Genomic DNA, 27,207 nt, shown 5'->3' with positions numbered 1-27,207 from the left:
TAGTAACCGTAAGTACCGTAGGAAGGCAGTAAGCCCATCTTGCAATGGAAGTGAGTGGGCTGCACGAGCCTCATACGAAACCCACACATGTATGTGCCCATTGCCACAGCCTTGCATGAAGTGCACCTAGCACGCATGAGTTTCACGCTACACTCACGATCTAAAAGCTACCACTTTGATGAGCAGCAAACATGTCACTTGCTCCAATAGTATGACACACTTGTAGTCCCTCTGACTACCCTACTTCCTCCACGAGCTGGCCACGACCAACAAATTTCCCCAAAATTGCAGAGCCCATGCGTGCGGCAACATGTACGCCAGGATCTAACTCCTAGTCAGTACTAGGATATGTCACTGGGCAACACACACACACACCCAAACCCCACACGCAAACAAAATCCTTGCAAAAAAAACCATCTGTTTCGTTTGACTCTTGTGGTGTCAGCACCAAAAACGACCAAACACAGCTACTTTTGTGCCATCCAGCAGTCCTTTGCAGCAAAACGCATGACAAGATTTGTACAAGCTACAGATTAACCACCATGTCATTGCTACAACTCTGTACTCTGTGGCAATGTGTTTTCAGGATGTAATGAGGTTTGGTAGTCACACAATGACCCTGTAAAATTACATTAATGTCAAAAGAAAAGATGATTTATCATTATTATATATACATAATGCAAAACATGCTACTTTAGTTATTCCCTTGAACAATATTTACTTACAGTATATACTACTTATATTGACATGACCTAATAACTGGAGTAAGTCACTTTAAAAAAAGTTAAGCGTTGAACAGCACTGAAGGGAAGTTAGAATGTGCTTTCAGGATTTGAACATAGTAATGAAATGAGATGCACACATACACATACACACTCACAAGACAAAGAGGGACCTTCTGTGTCAGGTGAAGTGTCAGCTAAAAGCCTAAAACCCGTCAGCACACAGCAGTGAAGGACATACACACGCAGAGTCACCTCAAGGGTACAGCGAATCAAAGAGTGACAGTAGAGGCCAAAGCTTGTGTGAGGAAACCTTAATATAGACAAAACAAGCAACCGCACTGTATTACATATGCTACAGTGGATCACTTTACACTTTGAATGCACTTTGAATTTTCGAAAGACAAAAAAAGCTGTTTGTATATGTGACCGCGTGATGCACAACGGCGTCATCCGCCGATTTTGTGGTGAGTTACAGAGCATATCATCTTAAAAGGATAATTGGATTAAGTAGCAGACGGGTAGTGATGACAGGGGAGGAGGACAAAGTGGGTGGAGGAGATGGGAGACAGGGTGAGTGAGGGGGTTGAGAGGTGCTGATAAGACTAACAGGCCATTTCACTGTGGAGCCTTTAGGAGCCTCAGGGCAGCAAACAGACACAGTGGGAACCCAAACCGTCACGCTGTAGATTATAAGGATAAAGAGGATAACACTCATAGTCTCTGGACACCTCACTAGCACCGCCTTGGCATTTGGGTATACGTTCTACAATCAGAAACTGCAGAGAAGAAAAGCACTTCTGAAAATGTCTATGTCCACGAAATGAGCGTTAAACTTCCCCAGAGCCTGATACATCCCTACAGTTCAAGTTTATTGCTTACAGTTTGATCCACAGAGGTAGGACCAGTGAGGCAAGACCTAAAGCCAGCAGTGACAAGCTGGTGAGACTTGTAAGTCTTCAAACTGAAAATGTGGGCGAGTATTAAGTTGTTATCTCCAGGTTTGCAATTGCTTCTTCGGAAGGCCACCAAAATAATCCACTCTTTGCAGAGGCTTTGTTCATTCTTTCTCAGATTCTCAGCTGTTGGGTCGGGACCCAAAGTGGGTCACAGAACTGTTTAGTTCTGGGGTTATGTGTCTATGCCTGGCCAAAAAATATATAGATACAATGTAGGTGTCATGTTTATGGGCAACTTCGTCCACTGCAAGCAGAAACGGAAGGAAATAAAGTGGGGATTAATGTGCATCCGTCCAACACACAGCTGCAGATATTTGCTGGAGAACAGCTAGCCATAAAGAGAGGACAGTTTCTCACCACTGCAGTTCACGATGTGTTGCAAACAGTCCACTACCCAAACACTCAAAACACATAAATGGTCCAAAACCAAAAACACACAAGCGACTAGAAAATGATGCAATTAAAAAATGTAGGAAGGCAGGAAGACCAAAACACACACCTCACCCACAAAACGACTGCATCAGAGAAATACTTAAACATAGCAGAACAAAAGTTAACCAAGCTACCGGGGGCGCCAGGCCTTTGGAGCGTTTGGACGTAGCAGCATGTTACCCTTGTCAGGCACCGTACACAACTCCTCCAGGCAGCTATATGTCTACAGAAGCCAAAGGCTACTTTTCTACTTTTTGTTTAGTGAGTACAGTTAAGCCACAGATTTGAAAAAAAACTTTCAAATAATTTCAAGTAAACTAAAATTCCAATGCTGACTGCCATTATAGAAAATGCTCATGTAGACGGCCTGGATTTACACTTGGAGAGCAAAATGTAGACTGATGTTTGAAATAATTTTAAATTGAGGTAGGACCGATAATTCCAGTGTTGGCTTTCAGAACACAAAAAGAAATAGTGTATTGTGAGTTTTTCATGTGTTAAATTATGCAGGAGCTGAATTGCTGTGCGGCACAATGAATGTGCATAGCCTTAATAACAACAATTATGGATAAGGAAGCAGCAATATACCTTTCAAAACACCTATTTATCAGTCCAATTTGCTTATTTGTGCATTTCATGAGACATTTGTCTGGACAATTATCCGTGGTTGAGGGCCAAACTCGTCTTGCTGCTGCAGTCAAAGGCTGCCATAAATAAACACTAAATTCTTAATCAAAATAGAGTTGCAGCGAGCTGCATCATCACTGAAGAGCTTCAACATACATTACCTTTGCATTTACTTTATTGACCTTGGAGACCCTGTTTCTCGAAGTGGGGTATACCACTATTTACAGTCCATTCATTTTTGTTTTTACATTTTTTTAATTTAAATCTGACACCAAGAATATGAAGCCAAAATGGAATCATTATGTGGAAAAATAATTTCTCTTTGAATTTGTCATCACAAAAATAATCGTGTTTTTCTGCAATTCCTATATCTTCATTGCGATGATACTAAAGACTCCCTACAATAATACTAAGTGACATGACATTGAGCACAGTGTTGCTCACCTTCTTCACTTGGATAGGGAGGCACTTGTGGCATTGTTTCACTCTGCTCTGCCACAACTGCCAACTGGCAGCTACAAAGCACAGTGAAGGTTGTAGTGAACCAAATGTTTCATGGAGCTATAGGGGGGTGGTCAGTCAACACTAAATATAAGCGATTGTTTTAATTGTTTTCACTATATAAAAAAAATCACAAGATCGCAAACTGATTTACATAGTTACTGGGACCCTTGTCATGTGGCCTTGGAATTGTCTTAAATTTTCCACCTGTACGGCAAGTATAGCACAACCAGGTACTGTCATTCACACTGCACACCAAACCCAAAACATGTCTGCCGTGTGGAACTTAGCTGCCACTTGTGAGCGTGATATCACTTTTGCAGAGCAGAATATAACACAAAAAATATCTCACGTTAAAAAGCTTTAATATGACATTTGAAGAACAAACACTTGACGGAGCAGAGACCGGCTAGATAAGGGACTGGCAAGGTGAGAATACCTTATGAATACCTTATGAATAGTACATAGTATATAGTACATAGCAGACTGCCGGCAGCAGCAACCAAACCTAGCTTCTCGAGGACATGAGGAGAGCACTGGAAGGGCACAGGTTGAAGTGCCAGGTGGGATGAAAGGAGAAGATGGTGCAGTCACCTCTATTTTGACTCAGTCTCTCGCCATCTGGGATCACTTTCATTCTCCTACATATGTAAAAGGAACCCTGTACCCTGGACCTGGTCTACAGTCTTAAGCGGCGTTTGCACTTGCACAAATTTTGTCTCCGCATTGTTCCGCATTTCGCTGTGTGTCATTTAGATTGCATGCCTGAAAAGGTTGAAGACTAATTTCCGTACTGTTTGTACACTGTATACGCACTAGGCACACAAATTATGACTGAAAATGGTGCGCATTGGCACAGAATGCCCCACAACTTATTTACACAGTCAAGTGCTGTTTACGTCTAGTGTGCCATCTAGCATGCAGGGCGTACATTGTTCACACATGGATATGCATGGTCACCAACACTTCCTGCATCCGTGAAGCAGTCATGGTATTATTTGGTCCCGCTTTAGGCCATCCACAACCTGTGGCATTACTGGTGCGCTTACAATGACGTTGGGACTCAAATACACAAAACAAACTTAACAGTACAGATATATTGTAATTTTGACCGTGGCTCAGAAAGACAGAAAAATCAGAATGCTTCAGTATAGTGTGGGTACATGTCATGTGGTTAAGCTATCAAAACCGATTTTGTTTTGCTTGTTTGATAGTTCAGGCTATTCAGAGGGAGGCTCCCTCCTTGTGTCTCCCTCTGGTGGACAGGGCAGCTAAATGATTCATTGCAGCGAATAAAACGCATGAAGGGAAACCATTAAAATAGTTTCTGTTTTTTATTCTAAACTTGTATTTGTACTTGCATTGTATATTTCTTACCTACCTTTTGGGTGTTAAGTTTCTGTGTGATGCTTTTAGCATTCTTTTTAAGATAATGAATCAGACTGTTATATTGTAATGACCTCTTGACATCCTGATCTTAAACCCCGAAATAACTGTCTACAGCTATGGCTGCCCGTAACTCGCAGCTCGTGACCCAAATGTTAGCTTGCAGTTCAAAGCAAAACATTTGTTGAGAGACAGCTCACATCTAAAAATCACTTGTTGGTTATATGACACTCATATACTGGCAGTGCTCCGGTATCCTCTCACTTCTCACTGGTAGTCAATATACTCCATGACAACTCACCTCGCAGTAACAGTAAATACAGGTAATTTTAGCGTTGTTGTAAGAGCCATCTGCCAGGGCTTTAAAGCTAAACTTTAAGGTAAAGTAAAAAAATAAAATGACTGATAAAGGCAACACTAATGTCACGCCATTGGTACACAAAAAAGTACTAGGTACAAGTACCCACTTTGAGGACAAAATGTGTGTCTTGGTAAACTTGACTTTATCTACAATACACAATGATACGCCATGTTGTATAGCTCTGTAACAGTTCATGAGCCATAGTATTAGATTAAAATTTCATTATTCCAGCATTCCCAATTGAAAGAATAATTAACATTTATCTGATCTGTGTATGTTCTCCTCAAATATTGAGTAGTAATAGTGACCTCTACAGTCTGGATTCAACTGAATGTGACATATAAATGTGTCAAAATTGGATGAGAAAAGTTTATTTTACTGCAGTGTTAGTGAAGGTCAATGAATGATTGCATTAATACGTCTGTGTTGTCTCTTATTGTACTCCAATAACACAAACAGATGACAGATGAACAGATGTTTTAATGAAATGTCATCAATATATGAATGTCCTCCAACAAAAAAAGAATAAACAGACACAAAATCAACAGACAAATCAACAGAGACCTTTGAGCTAGGTACAAGGAAAATGTCACTGATTTGTAGCGATGGAGTACTCTCCTGTTGTGAACTATAACATCATGCTCAGCATACACACATTTTTTGATCTCCAACATGAACCCGTGGGATTTGTATTGTTTGAATGAAGCATACAGTTGAAATTATGCTTGACACAAGTGGTAACCACACCTCTTCATGTTTTTCTTGTATATCGAGAAGCAGATCTACCGTTGCGTTTACCTAATAAAACACATGCATGAAAAAAAAGATAAACTCAAAGAGACAGCGTGGCCAAAAACCTGGATTTGAGAGGCTTATTTTCATCTTTCTTTCTTGCCTTTTATTCTTTTATGTCAGGCTTTTCTTTTCGTTCAGAGAAATGGAAAGAGACATGCCTTTTCTTTTAGTCTGTTCCTCATTATTGTGCTTTTCAGGTCTGGCCTTTTGTTTGGGGCCAGCCCAGAGCCTTGCATACGCACGGTGGAACAGCCGGTGGATTACCCAGACTTGCGTCAACACTGCGACAGTAACAGCAGCCACTCTGGTAAACTCCCCTGCCAATTCCAGCATGAACATTACATGCGTTAATAACTGAAGCCAAAGAGCCATGCCAAGACTAAACCAACCAAGAACATCTGCTGCGCTACATACATCATTCTAAACAATACATCCACCACGGCATGGCTGTCATGTTAGTGGACACAGTCTAATCCCCAATAATCAGTATGCAGCGTTTAATCTAAACATAAAGAGAACCATGCCACGTTCTGAACACCAATAAAATGAAAAGTTCAGAAGTGCCAAGCTATTTTTAATCACAGAAAAGCTTGAGGTCACCACCTGCTTGTCAGACCCAGACATTTAGTATTTAACATTACACCTACAAAAATACATTCATACCCTGACATCCATGACATCACAAGAAAGCAGACCAAACTGACTTTTGCAAGGGGCAAAGCAGTTTTTGCTCCATGGCAAAATAAATGTGTTCTTCAGTTGTTCATAACTTTAAGAAATCATATTTCACCTTCATTTGTTGGACATTAAATTATAAATTACTATTTATTATATGATCACATGAAAACTAAGCTAAGAGATTAGGGGTGCTCTTGGGATATTTAGCTGACAATAATGATATGGGAATGACTGGGAATGCAATGATTGCGAACATATGAGACAAAAACAATATAAGATACAGCATATCTATTTTACTGAAGAAGGATGAACATGCAGTGTCTTTGTACACATGAGGTATACATAATTTAAGGTTTGGAACGAATGAATCCAAAAATACATTACACAAAAAAAACAATGAACAGCTGTTGAATTTTCTTTAACGGATTTTATTTGATAAAAGCATACACAACAATGATGTTGTGTGTGTTCATTGTTTTCAATTGTTTAGGCACACTTGGGCATTTAACTATATTTTCTTGATAAATTAATTGTTTTACCAATTAACAAGTGAATTATTGATTTTTATCATTTATAATTCCATTATACCTATTTAATCAGAGTAATGTTGTTGTAGGAGTTGTGCCTTGGCTATAGCTGATATTATGTTGTTGTTTTTTATATTGCAAATCAGCTGAGACTTAATCAAAAACACCCCATTTTAAAGGGGACCTATTATGCTTTTTCCAGTTTTCTGACCTATGAATGTAGTTGTACATGTAAAATGTAGTTGTTGAATGTTGTAGTATTCTCGTGTTTAAAAGGAGCCAAAGTTTCAGATAATGAGGTTTACACTAGTGTTGGGCAATATGGACCTTAACAATGACGCTAGATATAATCCCGGTGAACAACAATGGATACAATGATTTGGGATCTAAAGTGACGTTATAGGCCATTGAAATCAAAAGCCCGATCATAATTCATCAGCATTAATATCAGCATAAAGCAGAATTATGTCCTTTGGCAGATACAGTCCAGAGTTACTGAATATGCAAATATAAAAATTGCTCTACAGCCATTTTTTTGTCTTTATGGGTCATTTGTGCCTCATTGGTTATGGGCGATGTGGTTTAATATACTGTATAAAACATGCCTGGTTATTATACACACAAGAACAGTAGAACGTCTTTCACAAAAATATGTATTTATGTCAGCAGAATGGAGCAGGCGGTTTGGTGGCAATCTATCAGAGTTGTTCTCTCAGCCTTTCCTCATCTCTCTGGGGACTCCAACACTGAACCCTCCCTCCATCACTGCTACGTGTAGTGCTAAATGAGCGCCACTGCACCTGCATGCTTGCTGTACAACACACGTGACTAGGTTATATAAACCCATGCCGTTAAAGGCTCCCCATGTGAACACCCACAATAGGGGCCGTGCACATGCTACAGTAACATTCAAGAATGTGTACACACTGCAGTGACTGTACACACTGCAGTGCCACAATATGGATGAGCAAATAAAAAACAATTCTCTGCTTGAGCATCTCTGTGTGGAGTCTGTACATGTGTGGGTTTTCTCCGGGTACTCCGGTTTCCTCCCACATTCCAAAAACATGCTAGGTTAATTGGTGACTCCAAATTGTCCATAGGTATGAATGTGAGTGTGAATGGTTGTTTGTCTATATGTGCCCTGTGATTGGCTGGCAAACAGTCCAGGGTGTACCCCGCCTCTTGCCCGAAGTCAGCTGGGATAGGCTCCGACATATGTACCCCCTGTGGCATATGTGCACAAAGTACAGTGGACTAATTCAAATAGAGCTGCCAAGGCACATTGGACAAAGTGGACTCACTACCCGATTTCACATGAGTAAACATTTTACACATGACGATGCAGTTCAACAGGAAAGATTGATGGATCAATAGGATGAGTGCAGATTACAACAGCATCTTGTCAAAGAAACAGGTTTCCCTCCAAACACTGTCATGTTTCCCCTAGGTTTACAGCTTTGCACACATGCGCTGGTACAGTGTGTTTGTGTATGTGTCTGTGGGTCGCCACAACGAACACCAACACGTAAACACATGCACATGTGGAATGCCTGCAGATTATGTTGCAATTGCTCCTCCACAGCCTGGTTTATACTTCCGACACCATTCTACATGACTTACATTTCACACAAGAAAGCAGGTATTTACGTATATTAACCATTGCAACTGTTTCAGTACATTTGTAAGAACAATAAAAAAGGATCAGTGTGTTACACTGTTCATTCATTCATTCATTTTCTACTGCTTTTTCCTCACGAGGGTCGCGGGGGTGCTGGAGCCTATCCCAGCTGTCTTCGGGCGAGAGGCGGGGTACACCCTGGACTGGTCGCCAGCCAATCACAGGGCACATATAGACAAACAACCATTCACACTCACATTCATACCTATGGACAATTTGGAGCCGCCAATTAACCTAGCATGTTTTTGGAATGTGGGAGGAAACCGGAGTACCCAGAGAAAACCCACGCATGCACGGGGAGAACATGCAAACTCCACACAGAGATGGGTAGAGTCAAACTCAGGTCTCCTAGCTGTGTGGCCTGCGCATTAACCACTTTCCACCGTGCAGCCTGCAGTAAATTCCAAAAGAACATTTAGCATTTGTAATTATTTTTTTCCACACACAACAAAAACAAGTATACTGAACATTGAAAAAGTAGTTGATGATATATACGTATATATATATATATATGCAGTTTGTACAGAATTTGAAAACAAAGAAAGGGGATTTTCTGCATTGGCTCAACCCCGTTGTTTCACTATTTTAAGGAACTGGAATGAATTATTTAACATTGTCAATATTATCTTCTCCAGGAAAAGAAATCTACATTCATGAAAAAATGAAGGGCACTTACACTGTTGAAGAGCAAAAACCATGCCGCTTGGCATTATTGCTTAATTATTTACAGTGGGGTATATTCACTGATGGAAAGAATGTCTTTCCATATTTTTATTTCATTTATTTCTTTACTATACTTTTTTCCATAGAAAAGCTATACAGTAAAGCGTTTCATTCAGTACATAAGAGACTGCGTGTATCCTTTTTTTATTTCTGTTAACTACGACACTTTATATACCTGTAGTGTCCTGCGGTTTGTCACATTCACAATCCTTCACTCTGCATATTTCCATTTCACTGCAATGTTGTCAGATAACACCCAGTTGAAGAGCCACTATGTGGTCATGAAGAGGGCGTGCTCCTCACTGCGGCTATTGTGACTGTGTAGTCAGCACAAACAGCCCATTAATTACACATTCACCCATGCACATGACAGGGCAGGAGCCAATAGATACATCGCATACGGTAAACCTTAGCATGATGAATATAGCTCTGCCTGTAAATATGACCTGTTCATTCAACATCTATCCCTACGCATGCAGCACATATCAGCACACACAGCAGGAAAGCTGAATGCATCTAAAAATAGCACTGTATTTGCACCCCACTGTCATCATTATTCCTTTCATCGTCCTTATCAGCAGAGCAGCCCTGATTCAGTTGGTGGACAGTCAAGCAGCTTTCATGGAGCTTTGTTGCCTTCACCGTCACAACGACATCCCATTACTTTGTGTCTAATGCTTGCCCTCAATTTCTCTCAGAAATTTCAACTAGTTTCCCAAGGCCACTCCTTCTTTATTCCTTCTTTTCCTTCTTGCTTTGAAAACAATGACAGTTGACATCCTGACACTGCAGAGAAAAATGAAGGGCAGGAAAGCTCAGCAGAGAAAAGAAATACAACAAAACAGCAGGAAACGCTGGAAGAAAGCAGAAAGCACAAAAGGTCAAAGAGTTAAATGATCACTTTAAATGTCTGATAATTAGAGGTTGCTAATCAAAACTCTAATAGTCTACTTCAATATATTATGATTATTTTTTCAGAATTTGAAATATTTTAAGGCAACCAGTCTAGGGTGTACCCCGCCTCTCGCCCAAAGACAGCTGGGATAGGCTCCAGCACACAATTGTGATACAATTAAAAAAGAATCAAGCATGTACACATGAATTTAAAATCCATGTGTTGTACTTGTGCTAACCCCTTGAAAGCTTTATTTTTTGACACAGTTAATCACATCCTGCCCTTTGTAATACACCCTTTTGGGGCATGACATAGTTGTACTCAACACCTAAATTAACTTTCCTACTTTCCTTGTGCATTATTCATTTCACTACTTCTACACACCTGTGGCCTGTGGAAATACACACTTCTCTTCTCACAAAAGGGCATTTCCCACTGCAAAGAAGAACAAACCAGAGAGGACCTTAACCCAGAGCAAAAAAAGAAGAACACTTGAACCAGGATTTCATGGGCTTGAGTGACTGAAGTGGGCTGTCAAAGCCAAGCCATAGAGAATGCCACACATGGAAGGGCATGGGTCAACTTGAAGTTGGAAAAGAAATGCTTTTTTAATGGTGGAGAGCTGCATAGAAGTAGAGAAAACAAGAACAAAAGAGAAATGAAAGAAGTAGACAAAAAGGTTTGGATTAGGGATGAGCGAGTACACCATCTGATCTGTATCTTGTTCACCCTTCTTAATTATCTGTATACGGCATACTCAGAGTGGGTGCGGCATGAACTGGAAGTGGGCATTAAGAGTATGTTCGGCAGGGAGAAAAATAGGCCTTATTCCTTCTGTGTTTGAAGGTACAACATGTAGACATTTTTAGGAACTCTTCTCTCTCTGTAGTGTCCTTTTAATGAAGAAACTATAGTGTCTATATACTGGAAATGTACAGTATGTACATTGACAAATGTTTTGAATGTGGGAGTGAATGTTAAATCTATACAAGACAGAAAGGGCTTTTTAAGGATGGAAGCAAAGCCTCAAAATAGTTTTTACCTACCGCAGCACTTTGGCTTCCATTTCTAATAAATGTAGCATGAAAAAGGCAAACCGGCACCCAAGCACAACCTCAGTCTGCTGCTTTCAGTCTTGCTATCATACTTGTATACGTTGCTTTTAATCTCTGCCAAACTGGCCCTTTTGCCAGAAAAGGTGTGTTTGCACTAAAGTGCTCTTCAGAAATGACAAGAGTGTCCTTTGCTTTTCAATTGAGGTTGCCCACACACAACAATAACAAAAGCAGACTGCAAAACTGTCCCTGCTATCTATCGTAAAATACCACATGGGTTAAGTAAAATACTGCTAATTAGTCAGGCAAAGTTGGCATTGTGGTATTATGCGCTGGGTAGCGCAGCATGGCGCACCTCATGCAGTGGTAATTATGTCAATTCATTCATTCATTCATTTTCTACTGCTTTTTCTCACAAGGGTTGCGGGGGTGCTTGAGCCTATCCCGGCTGTCTTCGGGCGAGAGCCAGGGTACACCCTGGACTGGTTGCCAGCCAATCACAGGGCACATATAGACAAACAACCATTCACACTCACATTCATACCTATGGACAATTTGGAGTCGCCAATTAACCTGGCATGTTTTTGCAATGTGGGAGGAAACCCACGCATGAGACATGCAAAAGACATTGGCTAAATGACTAAGATCCAATGTACAGTATATGGAATACAATTAGACCTTTGTCTATAAACCCTGACTGGTGTTTTAACTGAGTCCTACATCACCTTCTTGTTGCATTACTACTGATCAGAGCAAAAAATCAAGACAAATACCCAATTATTATCGATTGGACAACAATTGTTTTGTCTACAGTGCCTCGCTCTGTTAGCATGAATGGACCTGGAGCTACTCACATGCTGACTGAGTTACAGTTGTAGTCCTGGTTAAATTGTCTGCCATGTAACTGTTAAAATGTCTCCATTTCCTTCCAACTACTGCTCTCCCTGTTTTTAATGTTATTTGTGAGCAGCCGGCATACACCACTACACCACTCAAGACAAAAGGCCTTAAATAGTTACAAGATGAAGGATGTAGAAGAACCTATCTGGTTTGACTGAACACACATGCTTTAAAAATGTTAAATGGGACCTATTATGCTCATTTTTTGACTCTTTGTATTGAGTTGCAGACTCCTATAGAGCAGCTTCACACTATAACCAGCTGAGAAAACTTTCTCAATCTTCCAGGATCTGCACCTATTCCAGCTGTATTTTCTTTGGATTTGTGCTTCTCGCGAAAACAGTTTGTTGTCATTTATTCCACCCACAGCACGCCTCCAGGCACACCCACTCGGCTGTCCTTGGTCACATTCGCAAGTGTTGACAAGGACTTCCGGATAGCTGCCAAACCCAACTTTTTAGGAGTTGATGTCCGATTATCCGACACTTTTGGCATCGTTTAAAATGAGAATACAACATTCTAAACACATTTATAGTTAGAAAAGTGGAAAAAGCATAATATGTCCACTTTAAATAAATCAAATTTATGCATACCATCAATAGTTGAGTCATGAAAATGAATCACTTTGCAGGTCATAAATGACAACATGCATCTTGAGAGCAGGGTGGGGGTGGGACAACACCCACTTCTGCTGCCTCTAAATCATTCATGACCCTGCAGTCTTGTGGACCACAGTGTCAGACCGGTCTCCACCAATCTGTGTCTCTGCACAAACTGCCACCCAGCCACACCACATCCACTGTTTAATTCTCAACCGTAAAACTGCCCTTCATAGACAGCAATTAAACCTTCTAGCCATGACTCCATTCATCTCCTCTCTACCCTCAATAAATCAGTACAATCCAAATAAATATGGATCCTCTGCATCATCTTCATACTGTCAGCATTACAGAGAGCAAAAAAAAAAAAGCTCTCAGGCTTCCCTGAGACGCAGGTTTCTCATCCTACCCCCCTGAAGATTCCTACAGGTAAGCAAAGCTCCTGTCTCTCCTAAAATATCTGCTCAGTGGATTTTGTAAAATGATCAAACAAGTGCCAGTCAGCATTAGAATCTGGGGATTTCCACTTTTATCTTTACTTAATAAGACCCTCACTGCTGAATCCTACAAGAATATGCTGCAGTGATGTGGTTATTTATAGAAATTGTATCAATGCAGAGGATGCACCAGGTTCACCACAAAGCTGGAGAGAGTTTGCTGGTTTCATTTTTCCAAATGACATGGATCACAATGTCGGATTAAAAAGCTTATCAATATGGTTGAAAAGGGAGGGATTTGATTGACTTTGTACACTTTAACATAATGGTTAACTGAATGCAGTAACTATTTTAATGAAGCATACTAGGAGGTTTTTTTAACTACCAATTTCCCCTCTTTGTCAAGTGCATTGCTGAATAATAATGAATAATTGATGACTCTGCGTAACAGTATTGCAGAGCTGCAATGAATTGCTGCATTGGATCGGAGGGATAGGCGTTCATCAAAGGAGCTTGTTTGCATGTGTACGAGTGTGTTTATATTAGGGCTGCCACTATTAGTCAACTAGTTACGATTATGTGCATCATTGTTTTTTTTAAATCTCTGTTTTTATCTCAAAACCCAGAATTATACCCAGTTATGCCAGCAATTTAAGAAAACAAAAGCTATATGTAAGTGTGCAATGCAATATGTGCAAGACAGAACACGCAATGCACCTGAAGAGGAAGCATGTGGCTTGTGACAATGATGAAGAGGGACTGTCGTCTCAGTGAGATAACTGTCCAGTTTGCTGCTACTATTAGTGTATAGCAAGGGCTAACTTACTAATGGGCGTAACTCATCGCAACAATGGCTGCACTAGCTCCACGGGGTGACCAACGTGTTCACATCCGGACGGAAAGTCCCCCACGATTTTGTTTGGCTGTCTTGCTAGTATCAGATCTTGCTAGTATTGATTAGGCTATGGCTGACCTTCCATTCATCCATCCATTTTGTAGATATGCCGCCTATCCACAGTAGCAATGTCACAATTGCAGGACGTAAGCACGGTCAAATCTGACAACATGTGTGTGTTGGATTGGTTTGTTAGGTAGGTTACTTATAATAGTTCCAATATGTAGAAAAAAATGTGACATAGCAAATATAAATATGGAAAATAATAACAACAACAACAATAATAATGTGTTATTGTGTTTACTTTAGTCACTTGAAAAAAGATTTGAGTCCAAACAATTTGATCAGGATCAGAGACCAAAAATACTGATTTGAACATCCCCGATGAAGGGAGTCCATAAGGTCTCTTTACAGTGTAACACATGTACAGTATTACAAAAGCAAATGAATCGACTAATCTGTAGAAATGATTACATAAGAGAAAGTGTTTACGTTTTTTGCCTTGGTTAATACACCTCTATATAGACACCATTAGTTGCATAAAGCACACTCAATTTCTTGCCATGTTCAATGTAGCATAGTCTTATCAATGGTGGTAATGGACTCTGTGATCTTTTGCTTAAGGTCGTTGATGTCCCGTATGTTTACACGATACACAATATCTTTAATAATTTTTTTTAATTGACATATCTCAGCAATTACTTTAATATATATTTTTTGTAATTGTATAGTAACCATGTTGAATGATTTTAAAGGAGGGCAAATCTAGTGTTGTTTAGGATTAAAACATTTCAAGCCAAAATCAAAAGGATTTACAGGTACATTAAATAGGATACACAAGCCAGATTTTCACACTCTCACACGCATCTTAGCCTAGTTATTCTGAGCATGTTGCATAACAACCGAGGCTCAAGGATTCTGCAAATGTCCAAAAATAAGTGGAAAATCATTGTGGTGTAGAAAACTGTACGAGTACACGATTGCTACTGTCCACTGGACACACAAAATAATTTGCATTTACGTGTAGATGTCAATCCTAGACCTAACTGGTCTAGTGAACATACCAGAATATATTTAAAGGGCTTCTCCCCCATAGTATCGTTATTAATGGTCCAAATGTAAACAGCAAGTCTCCTCCTTCTCATTGGATTAAGATGACAATGTTTCAAAGATGGGCAATAGTGAGCACAATAGCCACAGAATGTGGGGTGAGAAGAAATACACAAAGCGGTGAAGTGGATCCTCTTTCCTTAAGTCAGCAGGATGCAAGAATGCAAAAGTGACTGAAATGGTGTGATGGCTAGGGATGCGGATTACGAAAAACCACAAACTGGTAAAAACAGCTCATCATCTGAGGATGTTTTGGGAAATGTAACACTTAAAAACGACACTTCTGTCATTTCACATTTGTGAACTGAATTCCCTTTGTCTGATATGGCTTTTTAATGAAAGATGAGGAACAATGTATTGATCTAACAGTTATTTTTAGCTCACAGAACACCCCAGAGGCTGTCATATGGTCATACTAAAAGGATGCCACAATGGACACACTCTCTCTTGCACATACAAACACACACAGATGCTTTTCCACCAGTAGGCAATTAAAAAGACTCAGCCTGAGGCAACACACAGGCCAAAGTCACGCTGCTCTATGCTCTAACAAACAATTTCTCCATTACGAGCAGAGTAACCGTCCTAAGCCGCCTCAAGCTCTGCTATAGATTCTCTTTCACTTTAACTCTGCAGTAAGGAAATGCACGAGTGGCCAAGGAAACCAAGGAAGGGGCGGAGGCAATCATTACTGTATGTGTAAGCTATAGAGAAGCAGCAGAAAGAGAGATGAGGACAAGATGAAGACAGCCAAATGCTGAGTTGTCAGAATATGACTCCAGTCATCAATAAAAATGAATAATTTACTAGATCATCTTTACAAAACATATTATCTTTTCTCTAAGCAAAAGTGATCATTGCCTTAAGGTTGCCTCAAGTTTGGGTAGGTAGCTGGTCCATGTGGGTACGCAAGTGTCACACATGCAAGGCTTCCTTCTTAACACTGTCACAAATTTGCATTGTGTTTCTTTTACCATCTACGCAGTTGTGTGTAAAGTGCTAACTAGCCGCCATACAGAAATATATATTCTCTCAAAGGAAGTATAGTACATGAGATGATATCAGGACAAAGACGATCCTCACTGCAATCACAAGGTGGCGACATTTCACACTCTCACAGAGCAGCCACCAGGGTGCTGACTAAGGGCTTGCTGGCAGAAGGTGTGCTTGTGCCAGGTCTGCATGCATGTGCACTAACATGTGATCGTGTTGGAGGTTTAACCTTGTGGAGCTACTGCATTTCAACAGATTCTCCTCCATCCTTACCGTCCCTTCATGCCCTGCCCTTAGATTTATTACAGAAGCAAAGAATGCAGCCAAAACGTCTAATACTGAACAGTAAATGAGCCATTTAAGTAGATTGCTCTATAGCAACATCACACTGCACAGCCATTTTCTCCCCATTTTGCTGCAGACTGAAAAAATCTGTAAAATGTGGAATACTATAGCACGCCAGTCTTTCTCTCTCCTGCTTAAATATGCCTCTATAGTGCCAACTATGCGGCTGTGAGAAGAGGAGGTGTTAAGATTGGAAATTCTGCAGTGTTGCAACATGCCACAAGTAACTGCAGCAAAGAGGTGGAAACAAGGAAAGAGCCCATATCGGAGCAGGAGAATTGATTATAGGAGGGATGGAGGGGATGCGCTCTCAGACGGAAGGAGAGAGGGAATCAAAAGGGGTGGGCACCTGGCTCTGCATCGGCTAGAAAAGAAACAGTCTCTTGGGTCAGCCAATTAGAGGGAGGGTGACACAACTCTCCTGGCTGCTCACTAGTAAATTCTGCAACACATGCCCCTCATGCTCAAACCACTGGACAATGATAAACAAAGTTGTCCTTTGTAAGTATTATTGATCTGCCATCGGGTGGGCTTTGACTTGTCTGAGATTTTGAGGAAGATAATTTTTTATCTCACAGCCCATTGTCTTGAACGGCCATTATGCCGACATGTGACTTCAGCTCAGTGAGAATCTCGAGGGTTAATTCTTGTGTGTTTTTGTTTTTCACAATGTCACCAGAGAAGGATGATGTTGATCATAGCAAAAGAGGAAAAAGTGCAATAATCATAAAATCAGAATTTCTACTTATTGCACCGCAGCATCGTGCAACAAAAGTGACATCAATAAGAAAAGATACGTATGTTGTCAGCTGAATCCACTTCCACTCCGACACAAATGCAGTAATCCGCCCTATGGATGTTTGTTATCATGTCACAGACGTTTTAGGCTCCATTCACATGGAATTTTTTGGCTAAAATACGATTTTTTTATGTGGTCTTTGACATTACCAAGACATCCAATTTGTTAGTGTACAGTACAATAATTCTTCGTTTAGTGCAGTGAATTGGTTGCAGACCCAACTGTGATATGTCAGTTTCTGCAAAGTAGGATTCCTTTTTAAAAATTTCATAATTTCAAAGTTAGAACAATGAAAATCTGTTTCTGACCTTCTAAATGTCTTTTTTTAACATTAGAGCCCCCTAGACAAAAAATGGCAACCCTATAGTCACCTATTGCACAATATAGTAGACATATTGTAATGACAGAAAATAAGACACATTAGACATAAAGTACACATAGTATGGTCTCACATGTTAGCAATTAGATCATTCCTGTTTTTCTCCTGGAAAGTGTACTTCCTATGAAGGCTATAGTCTTATCCCTGCCTCACCTATAGTGGCCAGTGTAGAATATTACATACCACGTCTTTCAATATGTCTTCTGAATGCCATATATTTGTATTTTCTTTCATTTAGCCATTTTTTTACAAGATTAAATATGCCTATTTTTCCGCTCATAATAGGCTTGAGTCAACCACATAACTCAGAAAATGTATTAATTTATTTATTTTGAAAAACTGTGATAGAGTGAAACCAATTCAAACGAGGGATGACTATATTTACCATAGTTCAATTAAGAAATTTACCAGCATCTTGGGATAGATTGTGTTTTAACCTTTAAGGTATCACAGTATCAACCTGTACTTCATGCAAGCCATCTGAATTGTCTATTTAACTGTTGTCATGACGATCAAAGCAAATTCTAAAGAGGTGCCTCTCAAAGTACTTCCTTTTGAGTGAGAAAGACATTGTTGCAGAAACAAGACTGTGTAGTAAAAGAAGGTGATGGAAATTATAAAATATCTCCCACCTTTTTATGACTCTTTGAGCAGCTGATGAAAGAAGCAATTGAATATAACAAAATGAAATCACAGCACTTATTTCTGTTTTGTTGTATTTGTTAGCTGTCATCTTGGAGATCAGAGAATCAAATCAAACTAAATCCACTTCTGCGCCTCGAGGATACAGATCAAGGGGTTTACAAATGGCTAAGCGTTTAATAACAAGTTCAAGATGCGACATCACTATGATGACACTTGACTCGAGGATTTGAAGACTCAAGAAATCTGCACACCACTTAGTCAGATTCAGAGTCATCTGGAAGCACCAGATATAGCTGACGAGGGCTACAGTGACGTGTGACATGACGTGTAGATGGTCAATCATCTTTGATTTTTTTTACAATGCAAGAGAAATTCTGAGCCGTCGCGGTGTAGTGGTTAGAATTCTGGACTTCCGAGCAAACGCCCTGGGTTCGAATCTCCACTCATAAGCATCATTGGTATTCGTCAAGAAGGGCATCCGGCATATAAAGTGCTCAAGCAAAAATCAGTATGCAGATCAAAAGAAATAAACAAAACTCAGAGGAATTCTGCTGTCTAAAGTCAAGAAAACGAAAATGAAAACATGCTCTTGAATGTCATAAAACAAAGGAAACTAACTTCCTAAAACAAATGCACAAATATTTGAAAGAGTAGGTGTAATCTTGATGTTTTCAGGAATGCTAAGATGCAAAAGTTGCAAAATGCCAGGTAGGATTTGTTTGCAGGGCAAAATAATGATCAATTATTATGAGGTTATTTTGGGGATATTGACTGAAAATTAGAACAGCTAACAAAACACATGATGGGAAGATAGTCGAAATACAGCGATACTAACGTGCAAACTTGGCTTGCTGTTACAAACTCACTTTTCTGTCTTTAAGGTTGCAGTTGAGTGATGGGATAATCCTTTTCTTTTAATTGCAACAGCACCTCTGGTTGCACCCATGTACTGCAATCAATGTCTTGAGCTTTAAAACAAGCTATAGGTCAATCTGCTGAAAGGGGTACCGGAGACGGTGCCGTCACTTCGAGGGCCATGATGCACTGACTACTGTGATTTGGAGCTGCAACACATTGAATTCAAATGCACAAATTTTTGAAATATTTGTATAAAACACAATCTGATTTCAATTTCCTTTCCTTGTGTGCATCGCCATTTTGTACATTTGGTGATTTGCTGCACACAACTTTACTCACTGATTGTCGATAATACCGTTGTAAACAAGTTGTAAACTTACATACAGTATATACTGTATGTACTATCTAAGCTATATGCTATCAAGGTAGGACTCACAGCTCCTGGAACTCCAAATGCAAGACCCTACTGATTGCACCTCTTGTCCTTCCCTCTCATCTCTCATCAGAAAAGAGAAAAGGTGGAGATGTGTTCTACGAAAGAGCTTTGCTTTCTGATGACAAGTACCAACAACCTATCAAATTAAAAGAAGAGATTGCTTCATTCACTCTTACTGCGTATCTCTCCCCCATTTTATTTGGGCATGATGAGGATGAATTTCCATTGAGTTATGCAACAGCTGCACTATCAGAATAACAATTGAGAGGAGATATTAGCCCAACTGGCCTAGGAGAGAGTTTGAGAGGAAGATGGGAGGGAGAGTCGAGGAAGCCCCTCTCAATATGACACATCATTCCACGTGCCGTCTCTGGAATAAATAGATTATGTGCTGCAGTGGGAGGATGAACAAAGGCAGATGCTGCCGTCATCATTAAGGTTTAAATCTGGGGACTTCGTGTCAGCTCAGCTTTGTTTACCGTCATCAACAGGGTAGCATACCAATACATTTGTTTTGCCTCATATGACTACACGCTTTTAGTTCAGCCTTGTGCAGTTTGAAATACCTGAAAAAGTCTTTACAGTTGTGGGAAAGCCAAACCCCTGCAGAGAGGGAGTGCCGACTGGATGTTTGATGCCGTCTTTTTGTGTCATTCATTTGTTTTTCTATTTTAGGAGAGAATCAGCTCAAGAGAAGGTATCTTCTGCATAAACCTTAATGGGTATGATTGGGTAACTGCTTTAAAATTAATCTCTGCAACCTGTTATGTGCAAGGGGGGGGGCTCACGTGCGCATTCTGTTACAGCTTTAATTAAAGGAGTACACGATGCAGCTCTCAGCCAACCTGTCCAGGCAGCACTCACAGAGTCATCCCCAGCCTTCATCAACCTGAGTGATTGCTAGGACCAAGCCTGCTGACTCATCTGACTGTGGGCTTCCACTGGTCCACCGAAACGTGCACTCCATCAATGCACTGGACAAGAGGCCAGCACCAGTGATTTACAACCATTCCCTGAATACCCGCTAAGCTAAAACCATTGTCTAATCCTAACCTTACATAGTCCTAACCTTGCCTTGACCTCCTGCTGCAACATAGTGACATAATGGCTTGCAAAGTCTTCATATTATGCAAGCAATAACCACAGACTGTGGCCTGACAGCCACAATGACAAGTAATTGCTGACGGGACAATGCCATGATTGGACTATACATTGTCATTAGTGTGCAATATAAGACCTTTGAATCCGTACCAACTAAATCACCAAAGAATACTCAAACCTAAACCTTGGCAACAGAGCTTGTGCCTGTAATCCTTTAATCACATACTGTAAGACTACAACCAGACATATGAACTAAATTGCTGTACATTATGGTATCCATCATATACATTGTGTAAATGTGTGTTTAAAACATAATTTGCAGTGACGACCACTGATGGACGAAGTTGCACACATGGAAGAAGTCGTGTCCAAGTCTATGATGGTAGAACCCTATTAAGTCCAAGCACCTCGGACTGGCTGACTCATGTTGTGGACTCAACCAAAACCAAAAATAGCCTTGGCTTGCACATTTACTTGTGACTCTCACCAAAGGGATAAGGAAAATGGACGATCATAAAGGATTTATTGATGTGTGTTTATGGCTTCTATTTTGATTTTTTTGTCTTAATATCATATTTTACACAGGTGGTCCTCAGGTTACAGATGAGTTCCTTTCTTACGACTGTGATATAAGTTGAGTTTTTGTGTAAATTAACACCTAAGACACTCACACATACACAGAACGTTTGGAGAAATATATATAGTACAAAGAAAAGACAATACAAGAATTAAATTAAACAGTAATTAAAAAGCGAGAATGCCTTTATTGTATCACTAAAGCTGGAGGGGGTGTTGCTAAGGAGGGAATTACAGGCTTATTGGGGGGGAACGAGTCTCAATAATGACACCACTGTGCTGCTTATAGTCAACACTGTCCATTTACAGAAGATCCTTTAACATGTTCAAGAATACCTTCTGCATCCCTAAGCATTTGAGGTGCTTGTATCAGGCATATAGCCAATGTTGATTTCTCCACTGAGCATTTCATAATGTCTAATTTCACTAACCTTTCTGCGAGGTACACCCCGCCCCAAAGCAGTCATAAGCCACCAGTGCATAGCCAGCTTCTATGGCATACCAGTGGAATCGCACGTCTCGAGAAGTGTCAAAGTGGATCTGATCCTGTTTTACAAAGCAGGATCTAAAATATAAATGTTTCTTAAGCTTAATTAAATTCCTACTCATTACACTCAAGCCTGATTCGGGACTCTGTCACTTACGTATGATGGAAGAACTTTGTGAAAAAGTTAAACAAACAGTCCTAACTGCACAATAAAAGGTGGCAGCGGCAGGCGAGTCCTGATGTAATTATTAGGCCGTCTAGACTTTGCCAGCTAAAGTGGAATTACAGTTGCTATCAATAGCAGGACCAAGGCTGAAGTCCAGTGTTGTGCTAGCATTTAGAATTTAAAACCAGTATCATGAATAAACAAATGTTATTTTGAGCTGACACTTTAATCAAAAAAACATGTTTGTGTCAGCGTGAGAGGTCTCCCTCGCTCACATTTTGTATTTGTTGAACGTTTGTGGGCAAGTTTAAGAGCTAATGTGCTAATAATAACGAAAAATAATAATACAAAAATATGCTTTCTGACTGTATTGTTTTAAATAATGGCCCATAGTTCTGAAATTGATATTCCTTTACATCAAATTTGATGTAATTATTGTCGTAGTTGCACATCAAATTGTTTAACGCAAAGAGATTTCCCCTACGTATTATAGATAAAAACTTATTTCTATCTGTGATTAATTCTAAGTAAACTATGGACAAAATTTGATTGATCAAATATTTTCATCAATTTACAACACCTTATATTAACATTAATTATTTTATATTAATGAATTATTTTATATTAATTTATATTAATGAAGTGATGGCCAATTTTTAATTAACAAAACGAGAATTACGTGTATTCTTAGTTCCAAATGTAATTAAGATATTTTTCTTTATATTAGTCTCTCCTTTGAGGTCACGCTTTTTTCTGCTCCAGATCTAACGTTAAGAGGCAGGCCATTCCAGAGTCTACAATAGAGCCCAGATTTAAAATTAGACAAAGTTAAAAGGAGCTGTGAGCTAGACCTTATAGTTCTAGGAAGGAACATAAAACGGTCAGATGAGGGAGCCAAGTGAACTGAAAAGAAAATTCAATTATTCTTTTCTTTTTCTTGTCATTCTCTTAATGAGCGGATCTGCATTACCATTAAAAAACAAACTCCAATAGGAGTCAGTGCATCACGACCCAAGAACCTCACTGAAAGTCACTTGTTTAGTATATACAATATTGGTAAAAGAATTAAAAGGTAAGTCCTCAATGTCTGTCCTTTACAATGTGCACTGAATCACACACACAGATGGATGTTATAAATACAGCTGACTTTGCAGGGGTAATTAGGGTTACACATCTTTGCCGTAAAACTGACTAACTAATGAGGTGCTGAAGAAGCCAATAACAAATGTGCACTACTAGAGGTTCCAACTGAAGAGTGATTACTTCCAAAATGTTCACTTTAATCTGTGATAACAAGGCACACGGCAGGTGCTCACTCTGATGGGCTTAGTCACCACTGCAGCGCCACTAATCCACTGTACCAAACCTGGACAAAGCCACACATTTGCAAAGAGACACACACATCACCACTGCATCAACCCCTACACAGTGTTACTATTCCAATCTATTTCAGACATTGAAATGTACCTCTGAAAAGGCTCTACTTCCAGGTCAAGCAAAGAAAAACCTAAAATACTTTCACTCCTGCAAGACCTTCTGTCAGCCATGATAGCTACACAATCTTGTAGCACTGTGGCTGTTTCGCAAGCTGAGATTATTCAGGCCAGATCAGTTCTACCTTGTCAATGCCTGATGGGGATGTGCTACAGCAGCCAACACCTGAGTGCTCGATCGTCTACAGCAGCAAAGTAGCCATAGTGCATACTGACCAGACTTATTGCATTAATGAGTCTTACTTGAGAGCGAGCACCGCTAATGGGTCAGGACTCTGCTGCCACAAGTATCTTTTATTGCTACTCCCTGCCTTGTAAGTATCAGACCAGCTTTACTAAGCAGAGATGTACACACTAATGGCAAAAAAGCAACAAAGCAACAAAAGGAAATGGTCTGTAAATGGTCAAAGAAACACAAGTTAAATTATTCCCTTGCATCTTGTAGTGCTTGCTCACAACATAAATGATCTTTAATGATTTGCTGAATAGAATATCTTTGGTTCAACTGTGTGGTCCTCTGCTTGCATAGCCCATGATCCAAAGCCATGACTGCTACGGTTGATTATAGCCCATTAATCTAATAGCCCATTCTAAATTACTTGTAGGTGAGAATTTTAGTGCAGGATAAAGCAATGTCGTCAACTGGTGTGATGCTTATCTTCATGTTATACCATCCAATTTGTAGTAAACTATAGGTGTATGTAGAATAAATCGACTTAAAAAGCAGTATCTTCCCTCCCTATGTCATGAGAATATACCTGAACCAGTGAACCAGATGCATGATGCAAAATGCATCAGAACTGCTTCAAGGCTTGCTAATTTATAATGTAAACAAGTAACATAAATGATGTACTACCTCAATGCAAGGTGGGCCATCTTTAGGGACATTCAGCGCAGACATAACAATATGAAAAATGTGCTGACACAAATAATAGGACTTGGCCACTGTGCTTGTTTCAAGTAAAAGCAGTCCAATGCTCAGCATCATAGACATTCATCATCAGCATACAAACCATCCGAAATGAAAAGTTTAAACATATCCAACATAAAGTGCTCAAAACACAGTATTTGTGCAGAAATTGAACGGCTTAATGGTAATAAAAGGCACAGATGCTCAAATACAACACTTTCCTGATAATAATTTGATACAGATGCACAAAGTTGCTCATGTCTGGACAGTAATAAGAGTTTTTAAGTGAACGATACATAATAACTTTTGAGTTGTTATAAAAACAGAGGACAACTGCTAAGCGCAATAGTGGTTTGCTAACAGATCTGTGAAACAAGCCGGTGTTAAAAAAATATGATTAGGAGGAGGAGTCAGGAAGATTATTTAAAAGACTTAAGCTGCATGGTTATGTAACTGATATGGGATCCTCTGAAACAATACACGTATGCATGAGTCAAACTTGGGATGCATTAGGACCCTTGGCGGAAACCTCGTTCTTCTTCATCCATACTGTTGGAGCTACAGGCATTCCCTTCTTGCATCTCATCTTTCCAGACATACACTCACACACACGTGCAAAACACACAGTTGACTTGCTCTCACGCTCATTCACTCACTGCTCATTTAATCAAGGTTGAGTTTGCCATAGCGGAGAATATTGTGTCTGACTCTCTTAAGGTACAAGAGGTACAAGCTTTGCTCAGACATACCTACCAAATGAAAAATGTAATCCCCAAGAAAGCCTTCCAGGACTGGGAGGGGGGCAGTCCTCTGTTTGGCCATAACACTGTCTCCACCGCATCAGCACCAGATTGGTTTACAGCCAGCTTGGCACTATGCACATTCGCAGGGTTGCTGAGGCGCTATTTCTAACAAACAGCGAGGTTTGCAGATGACTCGTTTTAATTTAGGTGTAAAATGGAACCCAATGACTGCAGTTTTAGAATATATCCTGCAGACAGTGAATGATGTAGCAGTGATTTTTTTTTTATTTACAATGAGCTCTGGCTTTGCATGGGACAGAAAGCTGCAGCTATTCCACAGTGGTCATTGCAAAGCCAAATAAAAAGAGAACGCAGAAAGGAAGGATAAAAAAGCTGACCACTCACATGATGAGTGTTCATGTCATATTTGACAACACTGCAGTGAAAACAAAAAAGGATTCAAAGAGAGACAGAGGCACAGTGCTTCCTTGCCAGACAATTGATAGAGCATAGTCAATAAACTGGGCAGAAAGCAATCTGGACCATTAAGAAAGCATGCAGTGTGCTGGAACGTTTCCCCATACCTGTATGCACATGACATACATGTGTGCCAGGGAGGATGTGTGTACACACAGTGGAAACACAACATGACTGGCTTTCCATGTGTGCCCAGGCAACCCATACTCATTTAAGCATGACACAGAGACAGAGGGGGCGTCTCAACCTTCCTAGCCCCCCCCTCCCTTCTAAACCTACCCCACCTGTGAATAGTCCCAGTATACCTTGCGCTTTTTATCCCGTGAGCGGCTCCTCTTCTTGACCTTTTCTTCCTCTTTCTCTTTGCGCTCCTGTTCAGCCTGGGCTTCTAAATCCTTGTTCTTGCGGAGGTGTTTGGCTGCTTGAGCCATGGTGCTGGAGGGAGTCTGGGTGGTGTCAGCCTGTCCAGATCTTACGGTGCTGGGACCTTTACCTGATGAGTACCAACACTGGTGCTGCTGCCGCTACTGCTGCGTTCCTCTATGGTCCTGCAGAGTCTGAGCGTGCTCGCTCTCTGCCTCTTACTCCTCCTCTTCAGCAGTGCAGTCACACACACACAGCGGCAGTCCTCTGCCGTCTGCTGTGGGATGCGACTGCAGCACAGCACTCTCTCAATCGTTAATGTACACTTGCCTCATTCAATTTCTCTCAGTTGCCGTCGCCTTTAGTGTCCCTCTGCAAATCTGATATTAAGGGGATGGTTTCTTCTTTTTCTCTTCTGTTCTTTGTTTGCTGCACCCTCTTTCTCTTCCCTACACAGTGTTTTGTGATACAACCGACCCCATCAACTAAGATTAAAAGGGGATGAACAGACACTCAGTTGAGGAATAGCCTGAGCAGCTTCAAATCAAAGTCGTGGCTCTTCCTCCTCACATTGCATTGATTTTGTTTCATTTTCCAGTATTTGATTTCTCACAGTTTTGTGCTCCTCTTGTGTGCCCTGCAGTGGGAACCCTCATTGAATCAAAGCATAATTCACTACCATAAGGATACCAGAGGAAATAAAAGAAATGTAAAATATGCATGAAGAGGAAAAAACAGCCTTTTGCTCGTTAACTCTCCTCTTCGTCGTACTCCCTCTTCCCGCTCTCCTGGTGAAGCACTGCAGCAGACTGGACTGGTACAGCCGTGCAAGGATGTTGGTGCAGTGTGCTTGTGTATGCAAGGACTGGAAGCTATGCAATGCTATTTCATTCATAGTCTATTGAAATTGCATATCAACAATCTATACTAATGGCAGCAGAATTGGGGTTCAGTGACTTTTTCCTCATTTCCTTCAGTTCCACTTTTAGGGTAAGGTAGCCCAGTATTGTATTGGATTCCTGCAAATTCCTGCATAAAATGTATGGATATTTGCGCAGCAGCATTAAAAGAAGTGTTGATGGATGGGCACGTGTTTACTGGTACCTCGCCCTGCTTCTCTCTCCTTCAGTTGCTCCCCCTCCTCCCAACAATG

At 40.3% G+C, this 27,207-nt stretch overlaps 1 protein-coding gene across 15 annotated transcripts in view; it reads right to left on the bottom strand.

Moving 5' to 3' along the window:
- The window catches only part of ank1a (ankyrin 1, erythrocytic a), a 76,000-nt gene extending 49,487 nt beyond the window's left edge, over positions 1-26,513 (bottom strand). For 3 of the 15 annotated variants that reach the window (XM_058072096.2, XM_078789804.1, XM_058072101.2), the window contains exon 1: positions 25,997-26,509. In XM_058072096.2, the coding sequence (XP_057928079.1) occupies positions 25,997-26,122 (126 nt within the window). In that variant the 5' untranslated portion in view covers positions 26,123-26,509. Of the gene's footprint in view, positions 1-25,996 lie in introns of all 15 variants that reach the window. The other 12 variants (XM_078789807.1, XM_078789811.1, XM_078789809.1 and 9 more) reach the window with 7 other exon arrangements.
- Positions 26,514-27,207: the final 694 nt, after the last annotated feature.

This window comes from Doryrhamphus excisus, linkage group LG3 (genome assembly GCF_037039965.1).
Source record: "Doryrhamphus excisus strain RoL-2023G ecotype Guam linkage group LG3, RoL_Dexc_Guam_v1.1, whole genome shotgun sequence".
In the NCBI taxonomy this organism is placed as follows: Eukaryota; Metazoa; Chordata; class Actinopteri; order Syngnathiformes; family Syngnathidae; genus Doryrhamphus; species Doryrhamphus excisus.
This window is presented reverse-complemented; position numbering and strand designations above follow the sequence as displayed.